At 38.9% G+C, this 26,196-nt stretch overlaps 1 protein-coding gene across 2 annotated transcripts; it reads right to left on the bottom strand.

The window, feature by feature from the left end:
- On the bottom strand, positions 1-25,311 carry LOC147867455 (agamous-like MADS-box protein AGL11). 2 transcript variants are annotated; one of them, XM_087339607.1, is made up of 8 exons: positions 25,053-25,311; positions 24,660-24,789; positions 8,304-8,353; positions 7,623-7,728; positions 7,348-7,389; positions 7,199-7,240; positions 6,778-6,971; positions 1-260 (listed from the first exon to the last, which is right to left on the bottom strand). In XM_087339607.1, exons 1-8 carry the CDS (start codon positions 25,232-25,234, stop codon positions 257-259), a joined length of 750 nt encoding a protein of 249 aa, XP_087195733.1. In that variant the 5' UTR covers positions 25,235-25,311; the 3' UTR covers positions 1-256. The 2 variants fall into 2 exon arrangements, with proteins under 2 accessions (XP_087195733.1, XP_087195732.1); XM_087339606.1 differs by having other exon boundaries at positions 16-260; positions 24,660-24,792; positions 25,053-25,301.
- Positions 25,312-26,196: the final 885 nt, after the last annotated feature.

Genomic DNA, 26,196 nt, shown 5'->3' with positions numbered 1-26,196 from the left:
ATATTGTTTAACCCAACACTGAAACGTAAAATTACTCACAATTCGAGTCCAAGTTGGTTACCAAAATTGGTTTGGAACTCACCTTACCAATGTAGAGTTTTAATGGAAGTAATTTTAATAGATTAATATATTGTTCGCATGGTTGATGTCCAAAATAAAGCCTTTTTGCCATGTGAGTGAAATATTCTGCATTGTGTTTTGACTATAGGTGTATAGCTTAGGACAAACAGCTTTGCAACTCCCCTCCATCGCGTCATCATCTAGACGGAACAAAAGGGCTATTCTGTCAGCTTTGAAAATTCATCAAATTACAATTCAATTAAGCAATGATGCATTTGATAATTATGGGTTTGATATAGCACAAGAGATGGTATAACTGACATGAATGGACGTATTGGAATAATATTTCTCATATTTTTCATGCATAAAATCTTCATGAAAATGTGGAAGATGATTTTTTTAAAACTTCACCAAATCTTCCGTTCTAGTAAAAGCACTAATATCTTAATTCCATCTCCATAGATGTAGTATTTAGATTGTAATGCCAAACTGAAATAATAGCTCAAATATATACTAGCCTATACAACTAGATGCACCAAAGAGGATTGTTTTACTTGTTATTGATAATGCATGCTATACATACAACATGTTAGCTTAACTATAATGTATTTAAATGTTTTAGTATCACCTATTTTAGTATTTTACTGTTAGGAGATAAATGTACTCCTTCATATCATTTTCTATGAAGAAGTGCATATTTTGTAACCTCCAATATAACACATAACAAAACATATATAACATTACAACAAGAATAGACATTACATACTTTTGCTCTCTCTCTCTCACTCACTTCTATGTTTCTTCTCTCTTTTGTTTAATTCTCACATAGTATCATAGCGATTTATATGAATAAATAAGCAACATACATCACATTAGATTGATAGGAACAATCTAGAGAACCATTGGACACCTTGATAAGCAATTGACAAAGATAACTAGATGTAGCAATCTCAGCAAGTAACATTATTGATGATACAACAACAATGTGAAATACTAATGGGTTATTTGCCTGAATCATGGAAGTATCTCCATAGCAATGAGAAGTATCTCAATCTCCGAACCTTGATTGCAAAAATCAACCAAGATGAACTTTGAAGAAAGAACCCAAATGGTCAAATAGACACATGTCACATAGCAATGGTAACATGCATGAGACACCATTGCAAAGGCAGTTCTTACAAAAGCAATTACGACAAGCTGAACACATTCCAGAAATGTCATCCAAAGAGTAAGCCTTCCTCAAGGAGTTGGAGCAATCATCATCATGTCTACACTTATTTATACATATTGTAACAAATTGAGTCATATTGTACGTGAGTGTCGATAGAAACAATAAGACCAAAAGGGAAAAGGTAGAAGATTCATTCCACAAGCAAACAATGTGTCATTACAATCTAATACCAAAGAATATGAATAAAGAGACAAGTTTTATACAAGCATTCATATGTGAGATAGAAGTAACACAAACAAAAGATGAACGTGGATCAAACAAAGTAGAATGGTATATGGCAGTTAAGAGAAAATCGGTGAATGCTTCAAATCTTTAGTATCTTGACACAGGTGCAATACACCATCTTACTCACAACAAGACCTTGCTCCACAATTATTAAACTCTTCCACAAGCCTTAGAAGTTCGATTTGGAGACAATGACACAAAAGCCGCAATTGGAAAAGGAGACGTGCACCTTTCCATTTATCAAACAAGGTTGATAAATACTCCCAACGTCCACTATGTTCTAGGTATCGAGAAAAATTTATAATTAGTTAGTGAATCAACCGTTAATGGAACAATTAGAGAATCTGCATAGAGTTACCCCACGTCCCGAATCCAATTGAGTACAATGTCGGCCAGACATCCTGGAACCTACCCCCCCTTCGTACCACAATACCTTGATCCGGTTACTTGGGACTAGTAACCAACATTGTGTTCTCTCGGAGCCGTTTCATGCTGTTCTCGTCCATTTTGTAGAATCCTTGGCCTTCTTTTCGGCGGTTTTCTTGATCCGTTCTGAATATCTCTGGTTCGGCTGCTTGTGTTGACCACTCATTCCAACCACGATTTAGTGCTTCTGCCGACTCCTCTTTCGCCCGATATGCTGAGTCGAACTCCTCGGTTTTCTCTTGTAAGATCGTTTTGACTTGCTGCTGGAGTTTGCATTCACAGTTCTTCGATTGTTGTAATGCCTCTAGGAGTTTGGCGAGATTCAGTGGATAGAAGGGAACCCGGTTTCGGGGGTGTCGACCTGAGATATACTTTCACTTGGAACCCGGTGACCCACTTCGGCATCACTTCTCCAGCTAAGGTACCGAGCTGATACATCCCGTTAATTCCGTCTATGATCCAATACAGTCCCGTCCATCAGAACCCTAGCTTTCCCAGCATTTGTCCAAGCCGTGTTTGGAAGACTAGCATTGCCATGTCGATTCTGAACGATCACTTGTTTCTAGCTCAGTGTCGATCAACAAAGGCTTTCTATCAGCTCGGCTCCTGTTCAAGTTTACACGTGCAATTGAAACTTCCCTCTTCGAGTTCGAGTAATTGCTCTAGCCACTTTTGTTTGGATTCGGCTTCGGGTAGTTCTTCCATTGTCTGGTATTGCAGACTTGGCACTTGAAATTCAATTGGCATTATTGTCTCTAATCCGAACACAAGTCAAAATGGAGGTGATTGTATACTCGTCTTATAAGTCGTGCGATAGTCCGAGAGAGCACTCACAGTTTCTGATCCTAGTCAGTTCGATGTTTGTTTATGATTTTCTTTACAATATTCTACAGTGTTTTATTAGTTGTCTCAGCTAAACCATTACCTTCAGGTGCTTTTCTTGTGAACCACTGCCTGGTGATACGTCAGCTCTTGCACTACTTTGTTCATAAAGTGGTCACCTTGGTCGCTGGTCAGTTTGATTGGACAACTGAAACGGCACCATATATTTTCATATAGGAATTTTGCCATGGACGCGGCCATGTTGTCTCTGAGCACCTTTAACTTCTACCCTCTTGGTACAATAGTTGGCCGTGACAATGACGTATCGATTTCATGTGTATGCCGTGACCGGTTTGAATAGAACCTCAAAATCGTAATCGATGGTCACGCGTTTTTTATTTCGGCAGTAGTCCTACGCTTGTACGCACCAGGCGCATATGCGAATCTGCTCTACTTTGAGGGAATTCACATGCTCCATGGATTGGCTGACGACAAAGTCAACCAGTATTTAGATGAGAACCCAAAACTAGTCCCGCTATTTAAAATCGATGTAATCGGAGCGGTCAATCCATACGTGTCCACGAGGGACATCGAGACGGAGGAGAACTTATGGGAGCTTGACCCAAAACCTGTGGAAGAACTACACCATGCTCGAGAGGCCCTAGAACAAGAAACGGTTATATCGTAGCGCATGGAGGCATCAACGTTGCAGGAAGTCGATTTAGGGACGACATATGATCCCTGGCCGACTAAGGCAGCCAAGGAGTTGGTGCCCACCGAGAAATCGGCAATAATGGAACTATTAAGGGAATATAAAGATGTATTTGTGTGGACATACAGTGACATGCAGGGTCTCAACCGCAGGTTTTATCAACACTACACACATCTCAACAAGGACGCAAAACCGGTACAACAAAGGTAGTGCTGGATGAATTCGAATTACGCGACAAGGTAAAAGAGAAAATCGACAGGGTGCTACAATGCAATGAAGGCATGGTAGAGGATGAATGTCACTTGCTCTTCACATGCTCGACATATATTGCAATTCGCTCAAGATATGATGACATATTAAGAGGGAGTGATGACTTAAGTGCCATACTTAAGACACCACCTTCACATACGCCTTATTCACCCACAGACACTATGTCCTTTAAGGTATGAATACCCCCTTTTAAGAAGGAGACACATAACAAGAACACACGCCTACATACTCTAGTCCGGTAGGTCAAAACTGGCCCCTTTATGGACGATAAAAAATTCTAATTCTAATTCTCTCTCTCTTTCTCTCTCTGTAGTTCGTGTGTCTATGGACCACACAGGATTGCGAGCAGAACACATCATATATGTGAGAGAGTGCCTAGGTCACTTGCTAACTCTAATCTTCAATCATGCCCTCACGGAGGGTTTTCCACCACAATGGACTATGAACACAGTGGCCTCATACATATAGGGGGGAACCCCATGGACCCAAATACATATAGGACCATTATGATAGGTCATACCCTTGCTAAATTATATGGTGCAGTAATGGAGGCAGAGCTTAGCGATTATATGGAGACCCTAATGGAGGTCATACTTGAACAGGCTAGCTTTAGACGAGCCTTCTCCACTATTAATCATATCTTCACATTTAGATGCTTAATTGACCAAACTAAGGCTCAAAAGAAGAAATTATATTCTTGTTTTGTGGACTTCCGCAAAGCCTTTGACACGGTCCCTAGAGAGCGTTTGTTTGATAGAATTAAAAGCTTGAAGATACCAGATGACATGGTTTGGGCCATCTACGCACTATATGAACAAGTGTCCAGGTGTGTTCGATGCCCAAGTGGCCTATCCAATTGTTTCACTAGTACTATTGGTGTAAAATAAGGTTGCCCCTTATCTCCGACTCTTTTTGGGATCTACAGTGATGAGATCACAGATTTTATTGCTCATAAGGAAAGCAACAGAGTAGTCCTTGGGGATACGCAGGTTCGTATCTTGATCTATGCAGACGACATAGTTTTGCTCTCTGAATCCGAACATGGCCTACAAAGGCACCTTAATGCCTTGAATGACTTTTGCGCACAACAAGGATTGGCAGTGAATCTATGGAAAACTAAAGTCCTTATCTTCCACACATCGGCCCAAGTTAGAGCTAAGTGTCACCTAACTATCTCTCATAGCCTAGTTGAGGTGGTTGGATGATATGTCTATCTCCAAGTCACTTTCAATGCCCGTTCAGGTAAATTTTCGATGACACAAGCAACGAAGGATAGACTTATGAGAGGACATGCATCCCTCTCACTCCTCGAGAGACAATGCCATCAAGCATACTTTGAAGAGCTACGGACTAAAGGGTTGCTCTTTGACTCATTAGTGACTACCTCCCTCATGTATGCATCAATGGTTTGGGCTCCAGGACTACCATCTTTCATGTGGACGCAATTAGAGACACCATTGGTGATAATGTTATCACGCTAACTCCGAAGCAAATCGACAGTACCACATGCCATTATCAGGGCTGAGTTCACTTCTAGTAAAGACACTTTTTCAACGGAGTCTTTATCCACAGGATACATAGCCAACCACATGATAGAATATCCCATCAAGCCTTTAAGGCCTCTTGATCACTGTATGAGTCCGGCTATATTAGCTCATGGTATGGCATGATGATGAGTTGACTTCTGGCGAATGGTTTAGACATTAATAACCTCCCTCCCCTTAGGTACAACCATGTGATTCATAACACTTTAATCTTTCATGAGGACCGCAATAAAGTAATACGCCAAGAAATATGAAAAATTTACACTCGATATAAATGAATCACCACATTAGAGCCACTCCCATCTAAAATGTTGTACTATAAGGAGCACTTCATGCACTTCTCTAAGTTAGGTTTTGTTACGCAGCCAAAATATCTAGATGTATTCTTACCACATGCATTAAGGGTTGCCATTAGACAACTTAGAATATCATCTCACCAACTTGAGATTGAGAATGGTCGTACTAATGGAGTCCCTAAGGAGGAAAGGATATGTAGGTTATGCCACATAGAGATAGAGGATGAGTACCACTTTACATGCAAGAGTCCCACCTACGCCGAAATAAGGGCAAAATACCAAGACATATTTGGTTCCTCTCCTCCCCTCCCCAAACTATTAGATACTCTAGATATAAAGAAATTAGGCAGATACATCCTAGAGCTAAAACAACACACACAGAGTAAGTTACAAAATGTTGACAATAATGTTGTTAATGTTCGCCAACATGTAAAAAATGAAGTTTTTCAAGAGCAGGGGGAGACAACGAATGTCGACACACCTGCACCACTCGGCCTTGTCCTTGATGAAGCAGAAAACCAAAGAAGAACCAAATGCCCTCGAATGCTGGGTTTCAAAGCAACTTGACATGGTGTAGAAGCAATAAAGAAAATAAGGGAACATGAGCTACACCGCCTAGAAGCCATGGTTGGGGCACTCTATACACTGAGACCATGGGTCACACCCACACCAAAACCCTTTGACCTCCCACTTCTTTTCAAGAGGCTTGGGTGGAAATGAAATTAGGCTTAGTGCAAAGTCACTTCCTTTTATCGAGTATACCACGTTTTGTACACTACTAGAACTCTTTTTAGTTTAAGTTGTATTTTTACTTTATTTTATTTTAGTTTTGGTGATTGTATAAATATCCATTTTGTTGTAAACCAGCTATCTCATCGACCAATTTTTGCCTTAAGAAGACGTTAATATATCTTTCTTTCTTTCTTTCTTTCTTTCTTTCTTTCTCTCTCGTTTAATTCACACAATCAATAAACTTATAACCTCTCCCACAAACAATGTCAATCGTTCTATGGTATGCCTAAAGAAAATAACATTTCAAATGATTAATTCATATTGAAGTAAACAAGAAAGTAAATTCCAAATACAAGCTAACGCAACGTTCTGATTATCTACAATATTACACCTGGGTATCATTTCCAAAACTATCTCAGCTAGATCGATGAGCTTTTTAAGAATGTAATTATAACATGCCTGAGCTGCGGAAGGTCATCATTCTTGTAGGCGCTACTACCAACATCATCACATTCTTTTGTTGCACTACTGACCTTGCCGCAGCCATCATCATTATCGCTACTAACAGAGGAGGTGAAGCTCATCATTGTCTTTTCTTCTTCTTCTTCTTCTTCCAAGTCCAAGCCACAATCATAAGGTCGTGATTCCATCAACTACAACACGTAGAAATGTATATATAGACACACACACACACACACACACACACACACACACGTTAGTCATGTGTATGTGTATGTGTATGTGTGTGTAGTGAGAGACAGAGATTGTTTTCAATTCAGCTTCAATGTTTATGTATATATATGAAAGCAGAACTTAGTCTAGCAGATAAAGTGAATAATACTAACTAAATAAATAGATAGATGTTTGGGAGGTGTCTCACCTCCTTCCTCAACCTCGCATTCTCTTGCATGAGCTCTCTTTGCTGCCCAAATTATTATGTACAGGATACCATTAATTTTACGTATAAAGACATGCAGACATACATCTCTACACAACACAGACATTCATTGATAATGCATAGGAACTAACCTTCTGGACTCTTTTCTCCAAGCTCATCAACATCACTTCCGTCTAATTTTATTCAAAACATTGTCAAAATAAGTAAGCTATATTTTAACGCGAAACATCTTGATGTGCCCAAGTAAGAAAAACACCATACATTCTATCGTACTGCATTCATGATTGGTACACATAAAGAGCATAGAAAATGATAGTACTTAATTCCTTAGGCTTGACTCAACATGAACATGAACGTTAAAGAACATGTGTTTGGGTTGAGTGTTTGGATTGAATGTCCATGTTACCGTAAACTGATGAATGGTTCTGAGCCCCTTTTCTACATCCTCCTCCAACTTTCCCAAATCCTCATATGATAGCTTCCGTAGTGCCTCTGTATCGCCGGTCCTCAATCTACAAAAGCCCACATGGATACACAAGTTCTCACTTTTTGTAATACATTATAGTATTGCTTGCAAACAAGAATCTTAGAACGAAAATGTCGCCAACCAACTTCGGCAGATCATAATGTGATGTGATGTGAATATCCATAAACAATGGCTAGGATAAAATGATCCCTAAGGACTATATATTTGCCTTCAAAATGGAGACTTTCAAACCAGAAAGTAGTGTTCCTCTGTATCTTTTGAGACATGTACGAAGATTGTACAAAAAGATACATAGGAGAAAAACTCCTATATATTATGATCTGCACAATTTCCCTTGGGCAATACATTATTCAGTGGTGGGACACCTCAGAATGGATGTAAAACCCACATGCAAATCCTAGATATGGCAACCAATCTCACGACAGACATGAAAATTAACATAAAAGGAATGATCAAGCTGAGACAAGCACCTACACCACACTCACATGCACAGAAAGTGAAACATTTAATGACTGTAACGAACTACTCATGGTATTAAACAGGATACTCAAAACTTGGAAGATGTTACAGTCACCCTCAATTTATGGACAGATAATATACCTTTGCTCTCGCTGAAGCCTCTCCACTTCATTCCGCAACATCATTACCTCCTGACTCAAAATATACATTGTCACCTCTGTATAATACAATAGAACTAAAGAGACAGGTATCCAAGTATATTACATTAAAGTGATTGAGTGTGTATATGATCTATTAAAAAAATGTAAAACCATCAAATCATTTTGATTCACTCTTTTCCAGCAGCCCAGCAGCCATAGTGTGCACATATTCCCGAATGCTCCCTTGTAGAAAAGCATATGCATAGCAGCAATTGGCAATTACACCATATGCATATGCAAAAACTACCCCATAACAGGTATAATTGTCCGTTCCTTTTAAGGTATTTTGTAAACCATCCGACAACGAGCAGTCATAACCTTACCAAGGAGTAGAGAAATGATAACTGTCAAGGCAACATATTGTCATAGCATCAAAAACTGTTCATAAACAAATTGACAATTTTAATACACCTGTAGATATAATTCAACTAATAAATATCGGTCCACATCGATTAGGTAACCGATTGGTCCATATTTGTTAGGGAAATTCGCAAGACCCAATCATAACATGATTGGAATAGAAATGAATGCAAGTCATCCACATGTATCGAACCAAGTATAGGGATTAAAAGAATCCCAACACATTTCCACACCTTCGGAGACCATTAATCCTAGTATAAGTGTCATAGCAGAATAGCAAAAACAAACAACCGAAGAATGTTTCTGGATATTAAATGACTAAATAATGGTAGATTGGTCACTTCCAAGTATAGGACAATATAATTCAATCCAATATTTGAATCTTGAAAGTAAAAGAAAGGTGCATATGATCGGTACAGTTGAGAAAATTGAAGCAAATTTTCTGATAAGCCAGATTAGCGAGAACGGAAATAACAGCTAAGGTAACACACACAAATTTGATAACGAAGTTCAGCCAATTGTGGCTAAATCTCCGGAATTGCCACCGATCGTTTCCTAAAAGGAGAAAATATACGAAATGTTTATATCAGTTGACAACTCATAACCCGCTACTATCTTTGTCAACATATTTTCTCCATTATTAACAGCTCATCTTGGAATATTTGATAAATTGATAATGATGTCCAATATGCTTGGTTCTAGAATCAAATGTTTAAATTCTTTGCCAAGTTTATTCCATTGTCACTATCTCTAAGCCTCAATACACTTTCATGTCTTTATTAGCTTCAATCATTGCTACATACCATAGTACGTAAAATTTGTGTTCGTCTAGCATAACATTCGTTTTCCTACGTCGGAAAACGAATGCGAACGTTATTCAAATATTCTTGTGTTTTATTTTTTGTTTTTTTCTATTTTTAGGCTTATTTATCTCATAATAAATAGTTTATCCAAAAGTATGGTATTTATCATTCTTTGAGGGTGTTTTTCTTACGCGAATGATTGAAACATTCGCGAATGCGAATGCACATATGGTGTGTATGGTTCATACTATGCTACATACTTAACCTTTGTAGTGGATATTGTGACAATCTTTTATAACTACAACATCTGACATCTGACGCAAGGTTGAATTATAAGAGTGAATATATTATGATCCGTGATGCTTTTTCAATTATGGACTTCACCTCCAAAGTCTACATCAACCTTGTACTTTTAACCCACCCTTACCACAATACAAACACTTCTTTCAATGAGCTCCCCCTCAAATTGCTATAAATTTGCTAATGTCGAGTCTCATACAAACCATTGCGTACATCAAACAACGTCCAATGGGTAAAACATAAAGAATCTTAGCCATGAGATCTCTCCTTTCCTTCATCTACAAGGATTGATCCTTGGACAGTTGAAGTGACTTTCTGAGAGTGTGCTAATTAACTTTGCATCGACAATGTTAAATGTCTACAAAAAATAATTGATATACTTAAACAGAAATAATTGTGAAACACCTCTATGCTTATCTCTTGTGATTTGCATTCCAAGAATTTGCTTTCTTGGACCCAAGTGTTTCATGTCAAACTCCTCTGACAATTGTTGCTTCAACCTTCTAATATTATCCATATCAAAACCTCATGCACGTCTCTATCCAAATCCTTATAGCTCTTTCTATCAACGTTTCATTCATATGTCCTGCTACACCATTGTGTTGAGTTGTACCTGACACAGTCCTCTCCATTCTGAACTCGTGATCATAGCAAAAGTTCTTAAGAAGTCTCTTATAATAGTCCACCTTCCTAACTAGAGATGTTGTGGGGTTTGTCCATATTATTTTATTTTCCAAGTTGTTATCAGTTCAGATCACTCTATTCTTTTCCATTATTTAGATGAAAACAACTCAAGCTATATAAGAACTGAGGTAGTGCGTTTATGCTTATGCCATGTAACTTGAACCATTGTTCCAATTTAGCATAGCAACAATGACTAACTCCATGCTCAAGAGTTTATTTTGATGAAATAAATGAAAACCTTGAGTATCTTTGTTTATGAAGCTTCGAGATACATTGAATACTAGTCACTTATGAAAAAAAAAAGTGGTTGCTCATATCTTTGCTCAAACTATATGATGTGACACCAATTTTTCGCTCCTTCTCATACGTTGGATCATTGAGACTGAAGATATCTCTAAATCTTTCAGACAGCTTGCACTTGGAACAATTCTTTGTCCAAATGATGAATTAAATTGTTGAGGAAATAGGCCCCCAAAAGGTAATGCATGTGATATTCAATAATCAGTCATATTATGTTCTATAGGGAGCTTAATTGAGAAGGTGTATAAGCTCACAATATACTTCCCCATATGCACTCCATAACATCAACTTATAGTTCAAAGATATTGAAAAATTTGTTTGAATCCAAAAAGCAAATCTCAAAAGCAAAAATATTATTATCAAGAAAGAAGGTATCTTTCTTAATTTATCACCAAGTATGCAAAGTTAGACCTCATGGAAGATATGGAGACCTGGTATGTACTAAGGTTCATTATGATATAGCGATTAACCCAAAAATATGGTGGATTTTGAGATAAAACTGTGATTTCAGATTTCTTGCTTGCTTTGAATGACCCAACTTATAGAAAGTAAGATAGTTCAACTTTTCTTATAAGATTCCAAGTGTGAAATGCACATAAGAGATCAAAACCAGGACCTACTAAGCTTCTTACGTCTTGCTCAATTTATAGTCGATACAAAGGTATCCATTTGAGTTGGCTTAGCTACATGCGTGCTAAAAAGGGTGTGACAAAAGGGTGAGTTGGCTTAGGTACATGCATGCTAAAAAGGGTGTGCTAAAAGGGTGGTACAAAGGAACACATGCACACCACATTTCTCCCTTGAGATAAACAAGAGACTGAGGAACAAAAACAAGAACAAGAACAATGGCTTGTCAAAGGTGGGGGAGCATTTGTTGGAGATAGAGCCCCCAAGTGGCACTATCCATGTTGGCAGGTTTGGAATGGACATCAATGAACGATTCTGGTGGGAGGCGAGGGTCACGCCGATAGAGTGCTCGAAAAGGGTTGATTCGTCTCGAAAAGGTTTTGTGTTATGGATCAATGTAAGTGGCAATCTCCCTCTTGAGGGTCTTGTTGACGCGTCCGGTGAGGCCATTTGTCTGAGGATGGTATGGGGACATAAACACCTCCTAGACGCCTATTTGAGTTGCAACGACGTTGAGGACATCCCTGTGGAACTAGCGGACTTGATAAGATAATAGTGGGACGAGGTTAGTGACAGAAAACAATCTAGCAATTGGTGAATAGATATCAATAGCTCCTATGGACTGAGGGCCACCTAGACTTGGCTGAGGTTGGGGACAGGAGGGCTATTGTGTAGAAATGCATATAAGAGATCAAAACCAGCCTACTTAGCTTCTTACTTCTTGCTCAATTTAAAGTCGATACAAAGGAACCCATTTGGGTTGGGTTAGGTACATGCATGCTAAAAAGGGTGTGCTAAAAGGGTGGCACAAAGGACCACATGCACACCACACAAGAATCAGAATTTCTTTCAACAAATTACACACATTTTGCAACCAATATATTCTTTACTATGGGTTTCTTATTGCATGACATGCATTTTAACATAATTAAAAATATAAAAACCAAGGTATTGGCTCATTAGAATAGGTTTAGTTGACCAATTGTTAAGTACTTGTCATACATAATATCATTCATGAAGACATTGCCACCATCCTAGGCACCCAGGTCAACGGAACATAAAAGAAAAGGTGAACAAAACAAAAACTCCCTTCAAAGCTCTTAGAGAAAGGGTCACCCCAATGTGAAAGAGGTCAGCCCTTGTTGTAGAAGGCTACAAATGTCAGTGTTGGTGAATATTGTAGCTCTTCTTCCCTCTTGAGTTTTCCTTTTTTCCGATAACCTAAGCTTGAGTTCTCCCCGATTTCCATAACCTTTCACTAGAGTGATCAATGTTAAGCACTATTAGCTATACCATAATCATTTCTGATTTTCAATGTGTGTTGGGGACTCTTATATTGATTATTAACATGGGCTAGCATGACCACATACATTATTTATCTTCTATTAGATGTGTGTATCTATACTTTTTAAACTCTTCTTAGGACGAACTTAGTGTCTTAATTAAGCGTTAACACAAGGAAGTATGAGTAAGACTTAACAAGCTTAGGGTTGTGCAACTAGATGCTCAAGAGTGATTGACAACTACTCTTGCTCAGTGAACTACCAATAGGGTATATGGTTGGCTCACCATATTAACTTGGTGGTAGAACTATGTCAATCAAAAAAATGCCTTGAGACGACACAACAATCCATGTTGTTGCCAAGTGTACAAGGTCAAGTACAACACTGACGGCTCTGTCAACCACTACAAGGCTCGGTTAGTGGCGACAGGATATGCACAGCAACACGGCATCGACTACGATGAGACCTTTGCGCCAGTTGCGAAAATGACAACCGATCGTGTCCTGCTTGCGGTAGACGCGGTAAAGGGGTGGCATTTACATCAGATGGATTTAAAAAATGTGTTCCTGCAAGGAGAACTTGAGGAACAGGTGTACATGGTACAGCCGCCCGGATTTCAGTTCGGAAAGAACACCTCGGCGGTATGCGAACTGAAGAAATCCCTCTACGGGCTAAAGCAAACCCCACTTGCGTGGAGAAGGAGCATCTACTGCGAAAAGCTCAGCAGCATCCAACTTGCGAAAAACCCCGTCTTCCATGCCTAGACGAAGCACATTGAGGTGCACCAACCATTTTGTCCGCGAGCGTGTCCTCTCCAATGAAGTCAATCTACTATATGTTCCGACAGATCGGCATACCACCGACATCTTCACCAAGCCCCTTGGTCTCGACAAGTTGCGGCAATTCTCGGGTGCGCTTGGTTTGCGGCACCTCAACGTGCTGAACTTGATGGGGAGAAAAAACCGGAAAAGGGAGCAAGAAAGGAACGGAAGTGACCGCGAAGCCAAGTCGGATGAAGCAAGAAGGCCAAGACCAAGACATGGTCATATGTGGTCAAGGGCTTGAAGACCAAAAACAAATCGGACAAAAGCAGAAACAAATCGGAGACAGCCGATTCGGTTTGAATGTTCAATTCGGGGACACTAAATAAACTAAAGGCTAAGCGGAAGAAAGGGCAACGAAAGTGGCGCCAACACGGCGACAGTAAGGGAGCTGGGAAAGGCTGCATGAGCAGAAAAGCCAACCGAAAGGGTCGAGGCGCACGGAATCGAATGGGTTGAGGAGCGCGACTGAGGTGTGAAGCCAAGAGAAGTCGGAGCGAAGAACCAAAAGAGCAGGCAGAACCTCAAGTTGAGCTTGAGGGGTAGTGCTAAGATACAAGCTCAACATTAGGTGCGTAAACCAGTGCGTAGATTGGGTGCATAAACCAGGCACACAACTAAAGGTCGTATCGATGCGTAAACCGGGAGGCCGTTGGATAGATATTCCGCGGAGGAATATATTTTGCGAGTTAATGTAGGGGCTCATTATTGAGCATTGAATTACGAGTCAGTACTTATGTTAGTCCGTATGGACTTGTATAAAAGTGCTCTCTAAGCACATCTTATGTACAAAGTGTATTGTATTGTTTGAATTAAGTTTCTGTGTTTTTGTTCTCTCTGCCTCTTCCAAGTACTCTATGTTTTCTTTCATTCTAAGCCTTCCATTAAACCTTCTGTTCGTTATTCTGTTGTATGCATAGCTTCCACACATAACTTTTACAAATAGAATGTTAGATTTTATAATCATCCTCGAAGGCCAAATATGACCTATGAGACCAATGTTTTATTTTCACATAGTACATGTAAAACTGAGTAGCAACTCTTAGTGTTCAACAACTTTAATAGTGATTGTTGCAATTGAGAGAGCACACTAAGTCTTTGAGAGAAATTCATGGAAGGATTGTGTGTGGTCGAAGATGGAGAGATTAGACTAGGGACACAGTAAATTTCGAGCTTCATTCAAGTTGGGTGACATACTTGAGTCACATATTTGAAGAGTATCACAGGAAAGTTGATAAGCTAAAAATGGGCTAACAACCTTCCATTGAGACTAAAGCTTGTTTTGTAGGGAGTTGTGTATAAGGTCTACTAAAGCATATTCCATCCAGTGTATTTTTTCAACTTGGAATCAATCAATTCTAGTGGGGATGGAATGGAAATTTTTACCACAAAGCAATCAATAGTGAGTTTAAAGTGTGTGAGAGATATGTATAACCAAGCTTATCTAATCAAGAGATGAAGAGAATCTGAAATGTACATGCCGTTGGTAATTTTGTAAATCTTTTGAGCATTTGGAGGCACAATTTTCTCAAATGAAGTTAAATTATGGTTATCAAACAAAGAGTCTTTACAAAGGTGGATTTATTTATAGGGGTGCACAATATTTATTTGAAAGTGATGTTTTGTCAATTGATTCAATATATTATTATTAAAAACCAATGATTTGTTTTTCAATTTGCTTACCTAGCGAAATTCCATTTTAAATGTGACATGAGACGTAATTCTACAAAGAACAATTCATTGTATTTTTCACAAACTAAAAGATTCCGTAAACATCTCTTAGCCAGCCATTCAACTATTCGGTCTGGCTAATGTCAAGAGACATACATTCACTGTAAAAAATTTGAAACTTGCCAAGAAACGATGACCTTAAATACAGGTCACTCCAAATTTAGGCTTTTTTTCTTTACTATTTTCCTTATTAGCTATTAGATATCATCAAATGTTCCTTTGTACAATGCGCTCACATCTAACGTTCCCTTCATCCTAAAAGGTTTTCTCCTTGAAATTGAAATTACAGCAACTTTTACAGAATAGTATTTCCAAAGGTTGGCCATTAACGTTATTTCACAAAGACTGGAAAGTAACGATTCGGCAATGCCAATTTACTACTCAAAGTGTACATTCTACCATGATGGTCACCTTATGCCAAATGCATCACGAAACTTAAGTATGAGGGTTTCATTATTTTATGTTTAAAGTTTTTTGCACATAAATTTGCCACCTTCATTATCATGTTGTTATTACACTACCAATGAATGTTTTATGTACATCATATTCATATTAACTTTATCTATGTGGTGGTCATCATTAGCACCCCTCTTATATTTGACATGGTTAAAATTTTATGTTTTATTAACTTCATCAATGCGGTGGTCATCATTGGCACCGCTCTTATATTTGACATGGTTAAAATGTGGACAAATATCATATTTGTACTTACAATCCCCATCCCTTCCTATTTGATTTTTGTTGAGAATCAAGCTCAATTCCTATGAACGTGTGCTTATGAAGAAAAGCACAATGTATGAAAAAGTGTGTGGGCATACTTTATTGTGTCAATCCCATGAGAACTTGTATATAAAACACCCCTGGCCCATTGTGATCAGTTGAATATCTTTAGTTAATTAATATAGTTTTCTCTTTACTGCTTACGTTGTCATCTCACTATTGCGTGTTTAATTATTTTAGGTTATTTTCTCTTGCTCACACTCGCACGCTTCCACATATCCCAACTCTATGAGACTTAGATTCTTTACTTGGTATCAAAGCGTGAGGCTTGGAGATCCTTCACCGAGCTTTATCATTGAAACTTTGTGTGTAGCTAGAGACGTTGGTTCATACAAGCTATCATTGTTGTTGTGTTTTTGCACAACAAGAGGGTCACGTCAAAAGGAGCATAGGAATCAAGCTAAATCAAAAAGATAAATTCCACATATGCGTAGCGCACTTCCAACAGAGAGGGTTACCAGACTTATATTGATGGAGCTCAAGAAAAAGCCCCCGATATTATAAACCCTAACTACCCTTGACTAACTCGACTCAATCAATGTCGTAGTCAACAATGACGAAATGATTCATATCTGCCTTGACGGCCTCACACTTAAGTATAGCGCATTTCAGACCTCCATAACAACAAGAGAGAATCCCTCGAGCTTTTTCGACATCCAACCCATGCTAGTGGTGGAAAAGCACGACATCTTATCAACATGTGCTATATACGCAGAAAGATCTTGGTCGTAGAAATCGGGGTAGGAAGGACCTAGGAAGCGGTGTTTAAGAAATCCTCACGTGTTCGTGAAATGAAGTGGGACAACCGGGGTCCTGGACCGGAAGGATTCGATGTTTTTAACAGCGTAAGCGAGAAAGTATTGAAGATAGATAGATGGATGAAGTGATTGAGAGAGATTGAGATAGATATTGAACCCTTGACTTTAGTTTTATGAGACAAGATACATCACCGTTAGGATAACTCATATCTTTGATTACAGGTTTTTTTTTTTACTTACACAAGCCCAACTATAGCCTTTTATAGGTCTCTCCATGCAAAAACCATGGGCTAAAACCATGGTTTTGTGCCCACGTTTCTATACGTTTGCTTCCTACAAAATACTGAATATGAAAAGAAAATATACAAATTTTAAAGCACTTAGTAGTGGCTTTAGTGGTAAGTTAATTTGTCTCCTATCTTCGAGGTGCAAGGTTCAAGCCTTGCTTCCACCCCTATGTATGCACTTAAATGCTACTAGGCTTTAGTCTTATTTTATTTACAAATGCTTGAGTGCACATTACACTTTCTCAATTTTGTTTGTCCCACACGATTTTCACACCGTTGCCGAAAATCTTCACGACAACGGTGCACGAGGTCCACAACAATTTAATTCCAGACAACAAGACGGTTGACGGAGCCAAGGAAATTTTGGTAGAAGGGGGAGCTTCGACCAGCCTGCATCAGCCAAGCAAAACCAACAAACGGAGTGTTGGTATTGTGGAAAGCCTAGCCACTTTGAAGAAGAGTGCCAGAAGAAGAAGAATGATTGTATTCCCTTACCCCGGTAGAAGGACACATTGCATGTCCCGACAATGACAAAGAATTTAGTCTGAGAGGGCCTAATTGTCCAACAAGGAATGCAAGTACAATTCAACCAAAAAGGTTGCTTCATTGAGGATAAGGATCAACTTATCACTCATGTTAGAAGAGAAGGTCACATGTTTATCCTAGATGCAACCGAGGTGAACACAATGACGTATGCAAAGGGACTCCAGGATGAGTCTGATATCGAGTTGTGGCATAAAAGGGTTCGCCTTGTAAACCTTGGTAAACTCTGATTGATGCAAATGAAATGAGTTGTGCATGGATTGCCACGATTTACTTCCAAAATAACCATAAATGTCTAGCACATTCTTTTTGTCCCTCACAACCCCCCCACCTTTCATTACTAACATGAGTATTAACTCTCGTGGAGCCCTAACACTCCTTCACACTCGATCACACAACCTATGTATTGAAGTTGCATTATAGAATCAAAATCAGCCAAATATAAAGACATCTAAGGTATGCAAGGAAGGGCTAGTAGAGGATGAATATCACTTGTGATGATATATTAAGAGGGGAGTAATGACTTGAGTATCACACTAAAGAGAAGACTTAGAAGGTCGAGCTCATATGTGTATGCCTTATTCACACATCAAGACTTGGTGCTTCAAAGTATTAATACTCCCTTCTTAGGGAGAAGACATGTCACATCAAGATAGCTTTTGTACTTAGGTCCTATGAGCCAATATTGCCCGTTAAAGAATCAAGAAGAAGAATCGCACAATTCTTGAGATGGCCTATGCCATGTTGCAAGAGACAAACATGTTGAAGATCTAGTGGGCGAGGCAATGGTCACAGTCATGTATCTCATCAACGGGTACACAACCAAGGGTGTCCATGATGTCACCCCTCATGAGAAGTATTTTGGGAGAAAGCTAGACTTCTTGTAATTGAAGGTTTTTGGAGCATATTGAGAATGAAGTGCAACTCATGTGATTGTGTGCTTATGAAGAGAAGCACAATGTGTTGCGCACGAACAAATCCAAAACTCCCTCGATCCTCAATCGCATGCTTCATAGAATTCATACATCGGAGAAGCTTTGTTTCATAAGATCACATTCGCCCAACCAAAGTATGATTAAAATAATTAAGAGAAGATGGGCCATATTGGACAATAGGCCAACATTTCAATTTCCTACATGTAGTGTCTCATATCCTACATTCTTTTAAGAAATTTGCTCATTTAGAAAATGTTATGATCCACAAACCATTGTTTGCAAACCTTGCACATCAATGTCACATGATAATATAAACTAAGAAAATATTTTACAAAGAAACTCAAAGTTTTTTTTCATGATCATAAAATTCATATTTTGGTGTTGTAGATGTAAGCTTAAATCAAATCTAAGTCGCCTTTTGTAGGAGACATTTTTTTCTAAGAAGTAAGATTGCATGAATTATGGACCAGTCAAAAGAGAAAGGGAGAGTTTTTTGTTTTCCTAAGACTAACAAACAAACAAACAAACATTGTGCTTTTGGTGAAATTAGGACTTATTGTATGCCTAGTGTGTTGATACTAAAGAGAACCCATGGTTATTTAACAAGATGCACTTGAAATTCTACCCTAACTATAGAAGACGCATATGGATATTGATATTGGAATTGGTCTCTGATTTTTAAAACTAGTGTGAATGGATATAGACATAATAATCAATTGATATATAGTTGAGAGCAAGGAGATACCTTAAAACACTAATAGAATTGTTAAAATAGACATAATAACCAATTGATATATGGTTGAGAGCAAGGGCATATATAGTTGTTAAAACTCATTGAATTGAGACTTTTTAAATTATATTATTCTTCATTCAACTCTCTTAGTTACTAGTAGATTTTAGGAAAATGCATGCATAATAAGCAAGGGCATACTTTCGGTTTTTTACACATGCATGTTGCAGGAAACTTTGAAATTTTTGAAGAAGAATTCTTATGGTGACAATATTAGTTTTTGAAATATTTGCACAATTTTACAAAAAACAAATAGCTACATAATGGGAAACTAAATCACAATTTTCCAAAACTTTTAAATTTCTATAACAAAAAAACTCTGAACCCATTTAAATATTCAATATCTCAATGATAGTGATGTAATATATTTATATTGCTCGCTCAAAAGAGTAGGCATGTGTATCTCTCACTAACATAGTTAATGACATTGACAAACATATTATTCTTATATGCTCACCATTTTATTTGGAACAATGTTTCAAAATAAATAAATAAATATTGGACAACAAATGTAGATTTTTCATGTTATGGGACATGAGTTGTAAACTTCCAGAGAGATCTAGAAGTATCGCAGCACTAGAAGAATGGCAGAGAACTTCAATAGGATACACTACAATGGTAGAGATCTCTCCAACCGCAATAGTGTTGCAACCATGGGAGGCAAAATGTGTTGGACACTTGTGCCATATATGCATCAATTATGGGACAATGGGTTTCATGTTTAGGATGTTTCAATATGCATTGACGATGGAGGATGCTTGGAAAAGACATGGATCAATATGAAATGGAACGCAATAATAGGATCCAAAACCTAGATATCAATTGGAATGTGAGTGAATAGACAACGTTGGGACCATATGCCAGTTATCGAGTTAACATAGAGTGAATGTATAGTGACCAATGCCAGCATACAATAACATGTGGCTTAATAAAAAAGGGTTTATTAAATAAATCATCTAGGTACATAGCATGTATAAATAGAAATAATGGATATTATGCAAAGATATACTTACATAAGTTCATGATCAATTATGACAGGAGAAAACTTTTAAAAACACAATTGTATGAAATGCTAGAACACGTGTAAAGAGCAACATGATGCTAGACATTAGCATGTTGTATGGTTCTACCTAATGTTATGAGAATAGTCACAAGGTAACTTGAATGCATATACAAAGTCCGTAGCGGCACGTTTTGTAGGGAGAATCCTAAAGAAGCACACATTCACGGCCTACCTTTTGCATATTTCTTTGTTGATAAAGGGGGTTCCCACCCTAGTCATCCTCAAAAGGTCCACACCAATTATTAGGTGTATTGGGTTCTATTTAAATCTAGTATTGCGTTAGCTTCTCTTGTTCTTAATTTTTTATGTTCCATTATTCAATCTGTGTTTCATCCTAGACCTAGTGTCAACAACCTAGGTAGTTTCATAAATCCCCTTGGCACATGATGGCACACAACTATGAAATGAGGTTCTATCGTATTTCAATATGGACAACAATTTGAGGTAGACAATATCCTAGAACCTGGACAAGTGAGGCAACAACTTCATTATCTCGTGTCATGGAAGCACTCTTCTTATCCAGAGACTCATTGAACCAACCAAGCTCCCTACATCTTGCAAGTTTTCCACCATTGTAATCCCCACAAACCTACTCTCCCCAAAAGTTAGCAATAAAGGAAAGGATAATATCACAACCAACATGACGCTAGCCATTCACTTGTAATAGTTATATTGGTTAGCATATTTTATGGTTCCACCTAATTTTATAAGAATGGTTACAAGATGACTTTTATGCATAGGCAAAGTGAGAGAATTGCAGGTTCACGCTCATTTACTTCAATATATTTTGCATACTTGGTTGATGGTAAATAAAGGGTTCCCAATATACTCGTCCTCAATAAGGTCAAGTTTCTATCTTCCTTTTCATAAGTCTAGTCCCGTGCTCCTATTCATTGCTCATTGCTTCTTCTTTTTTCCTCTTATCTATGTCCTATTACCTATTGTTGATCGTCTCCATATATGATTTGCTGAAGCCTTACAAAAATTTGTAAGTAATATACATGCATCCCTTACGCGGGAATTGAGTATATACACACACATATATATTACATCCATGCAATACATTGCATCCGTAATAATTAAAATCAATGTAGAGCCACATAGCAAGACACACTGGGAGCCAGGTTTAACAACTAGATAGATGAGAGGGAGTTTTTCCATGTTTGCCTGTCATTTCGTTGGCCAGAGAGATCAAGGCTATGAAGATCTACCAATTTGTTCGTTTAAACCATTGTCAGCTTTACCAACGGTATCATATAATAGACTATGTATGAGGCAATGAAGCTTTAAAAAATCCAGTAGACGTTCTTCTACTGTAGAAGAGCTAGCGCAGAGGCATGCCAGCCTGTTACAAGTAGACATACAGGATTTACTAGTGTACTACAAATCTGGTTTAAAGAGGATGTACCCACTCCCGGGAACATCAAAATTGTACGATATATGCATCCGAAAATGGTATAATTTATAGAGTAAAAACTTGAAACAATGAGTTATAAACTGGTTTTGGTCTCAGTTATGGGGAACGGGAGTTTTTTGCTTCATTAGGACGGGAGTCTACTTAAAATTCAGATCACACAACACTTGATAGTTAATTAATTACTCTCCTGTACCCTGATGAAATAAGGAGTCGAATTTCAAAGCAGAGAGAACGTCAATCGAAGTCAAAACGAGGAGGTCGGGCCGCGGCACCACGAATCCAAAGTAAAGTGGCAGAACAGAAGCGAAGAAAAAGTAAATTTCAAAAACAAATATTCGGAACTTTTCAGACTGGATTCGTATTAAATAAAATTCAAGGCCCACCTTATAGTGTTATTCTGTTCTATTGAGAGACCTCACGCCTTGTATCCTCAAGCCAATAAATAAATAAAAGCTTGACGCTTTTATATATTTATCTTGCTTTTTCACATACATACATATGAACATTGACCAAATGACCCAACACACATTCCCTCATCTTCTTCGATGCCACCACTGACATCATTTAACTAACTAAACCATAGATTGTCAACAAGTTCAATGCATAAGAATCATCAAAGTTCTATAGGTTCATCATAATGGTCATATGCCTGAATATATAATTATGGTACAGGTCATTCCAGATTGACACCTGCTGCTTGTACCAAGAAGCATCAGAGTGAACGGATAGAAGTCCAAACCGCATGCTTTTCCCTAAAGTCTCGCACTCTAGCCTAGTGCACGCAAGGCATTACGGCTAACAAATGGTAGGTTGTACTAATAGTTGACCTCCTTACATCATCATGATTAAATTCTTCAGATCATACAAACCTAAAGATTTTGCTCACATTCAAGGATTGTTGATAAAGATCATACTAAGCATATACGTTAATTACAATGCATTGGAGCAACCATATACCTAACATCAGTCAGTGGGTGGATCTAACAGTTAATCCACCATGCAAACTTATTTTAACTTAGCTGTCACAATTACACATAGCATATACATTATTTTAAGTTTCACCAGCCGCAGACCTAAAATTGTGGTGGGTTGTGCTAATTGTCTATTGTAACTTAACAGAAAAACTGCATTCCAAAGTCCAACAATCGTACATGGGCTAGCATATTGTAGGTTCACGTGCTGATGGTTGATTGGTAATGCATCAATCTGTAAACTAGGATTCATTTCCAGAACTCTCCCATTTCATGCGCCATTCTAGTCAATATCCTCAGCAAAATGTAGAAGCTAAACCTGCATTAAAAATGCTAGGAACAACACTAATGATCCAGTACTTGACTAGCGTTTTTGCAATATCGTGAGTACATGTGGGCATGTGCTAATCATATTATATCTTCGTATAGGGATGTCTCACAATCACGAAGACATACGACCAGGTTTAAAAGATAGGGTTGTTAAGAAAGTTTCCGAAACTAAAACCTGAAATGCTTAGCTGAACGAGTGCAATCAGGATTGTCTAGGAAACCATGCCTGAGATTGTCATCATTTTTATGTTCATACTTCATAGGACTCAGGCAGTTCACACATACGGATTGGCAGATCATATTGGAGCACGTTTGATCGAAGAAGAATCAAAACGTGTTCTCAAGTTGCATTCAAAGCAATCGATGCCCCACTTGTTCATCAAGGAAGCTATAAAAGCATGGAGGGGTGGATAATGCAGGATAACATATGATCCAGGCAGGGGGAGAGACACAGAGTGAAGGAAGAGAGATTAGCAAACGAATTAGACAAACTATCAGAGGAGGGAGGACTTTACTTTTGTTTTAGATGATACTACTCATGATATTCTTTCGAAAGTAGGCAGCGAGGGGTAATGTGAAGAACTTACTTGTCAATCAATATACCCCCCAAACCTACGCCAATGAAGCAGCCAGAGGATTGAGGGCACCCCCGTGCCATCATCGCATTTAAAGAGAGCATCAATATGAAGCCAGCATCACAGAGAATCAAAAGAACTAGGGTTCCAATAGGGTATGTATGAAGTTCAGGATGGAGGCACATGCTGAATGGCCCAATATCCCCTCCACTTCGCTGTCAAATACATAACTAACTCTTTATGAACAAGTTTCTCTGCCTCTTACAGTTTTGTTCTTCCAATGAAGCCGACATGATTCTCGTCTTGGCGTCTTAGAAGACGATTAATAAATACACCACAATGTGAATATTTCAGTTTCAATGATCCTTAGAAGAAGCGTCTTGTGATGTGATATAGGGTTTCGGGTAGCAGAATGCACATAATCCTTTAGCTATCCCCCCCCCCTTCCTCCCTGAAGCATAGTGATGAGTGATGACAATATGACAAGCCCAATCTTGGAGTCCACGATTGATTCTACTCATGTAAGGCAAGTTGGAAAATACGGTGGTGGGTATGAATGAATGATCCGGAACCAAGGACTAAATGGAATCATCTGTTCTGTGAAGCGATGCAATAACACACAAGAACCATGGTCTAGTCAACATGATGGTGGATGTTCAAGCTGGTCAGTCTCCTTCTCCCACCTGCTGGTGAATCGATTATCCACGATGTGCCTGCCACACACACACTAAACAAAATGGTGGCATGATCGGCAGTCAAGCAGGATTCAGAGTTGGTTCCTAATATGAAGCACGACCCCAAGGTCTGAGTAATGAAGAAAGATCACAGCCAGGTAGGCTTAAGTCAAGCACAGGTGAAGAAGAGTAGGATCTATCGTTTCCATTACATGAACGCACGCAGGGGTAGATTAAGAAGGTCAAAGTCAAGACGAGGACTCACAGGATGAAGAGGCGGGACCGGCAGCTGGAGCTGGAGCTGGAGCTGGCAATCAAGGGAGACAGACTGCAGTAGGTCATTTGCAGGTTCTGGTCGACTTTGACAGAAGTAGCGCTGAACGATATCTTCCAACCTGCTGCAAAGAAAGAAAGAAAGAAAGAAAGAACGAAAAGCAAGAAAGAAGTCGTGACTATTAGTATGATTGGCACACACACACACGAAGCATCAGTATGTTGAAGAAGATGGGGGGAGGGGAGGGGAGTGATTAGGTGCGGCTAGATCACTGCAGGTAGAGGAAAAGGAGCTTTTATGAAGAAAAGAATGGATGGATGGATTGAGTAATGAAGAAGAAGAAGAGTAATGGATGGATGGAATGGAATGGATGGAAGGAGATACCGGGGATTGGCGAAGTGGTAGAGCTTGCCGGAGCTGGAGGAGATGATGAGGGCCACGTCGGCGTCGCAGAGGACGGAGAGCTCACGTGCCTTCTTCACCAGCCCCACGCGCCGCTTGCAGAAGGTCACGTGTCGGGTACTGTCATTCTCGATGCGCTTTATCTCTATCTTGCATCGCCCCATCCCGACCGACCCTCCCTCTTCTTCTTCTTCTTCTTCTTCTTCTTCCGCTTCTTCTTCTCTCTGCGCAGCAGGAGCAGGCTGTGTCACACTCTGTCTGTGTGTGTGTGTGTGTGTGTCCCTCCTGCAGCCGCAGGCAAAGAAAAGGACGATCAAAGCAGCAACAATGAAATGAAGGCCCGGGAACGAAAGAGACGGACGGACGGGACGGTCTATGAGAGACCACCAGAGTGTGTGTGCCTTTTAAAAAAGAACAAATGTGTATTTTAAAATTCGATTATTATTATGTTATATGTTCATGTGTCTGTGTCTGTGTCTGTGTCTGTGACACGTAAACGCGCGGGTTAGCCCCAGCCCACCAGCTATCTGCTTACTTCTACTACATATGTACATACATACATACATACATACTATAATACTATTAATGCCGGATCGATGTATGTATGTATCAGTATGTATGTTACATGTATATGGTGGCAGTGGGCTTAGCCAGGCGAAGGAGAATGTCACATTCAGTAAGTTCTGGAAGACACTTTATGACGTACTTATCCACATTCAGAACTGGCTCACATCCCTCAGTTTCAGAATGCGTAAACATACATACCTTTCGAGACCCGTTTCAGTTGAAGCGAGAATTTTAAAGTGATCCAATGTTGATTCATTTGTATCATTACTTTACAGTCCATAATCTTGTCCCCCCTCTATTTGAAACTTGTCCTCCTCCATCTACACTTTACACTAATAATTTAACCATCGAATATTTCAAGCATCTATTCTTGTGTTCTTCAAATCAGTCCTCCACTAGAACGGAATTTTTAGCAGTTCACAAAAATCTTCCAAAATCTCTGCAATGCACATATGTGCCGAATTTGAAGTAATTTGTGTCCACACTTCTAGAAGTTCACTAATCATGTATGCCCCATGGATAGTGGGTAACCAATTATGCACCTTCCAAAGGTTACACA

Source organism: Azolla caroliniana, unplaced genomic scaffold, assembly GCF_043228905.1.
Source record: "Azolla caroliniana isolate FFs.n. ecotype wild unplaced genomic scaffold, voAzoCaro1.0.p SCAF_2, whole genome shotgun sequence".
Taxonomy (NCBI): domain Eukaryota; kingdom Viridiplantae; phylum Streptophyta; class Polypodiopsida; order Salviniales; family Salviniaceae; genus Azolla; species Azolla caroliniana.
The sequence above is the reverse complement of the archived record's forward strand: the minus strand, read 5'-3'. Positions and strand labels throughout refer to the sequence as shown.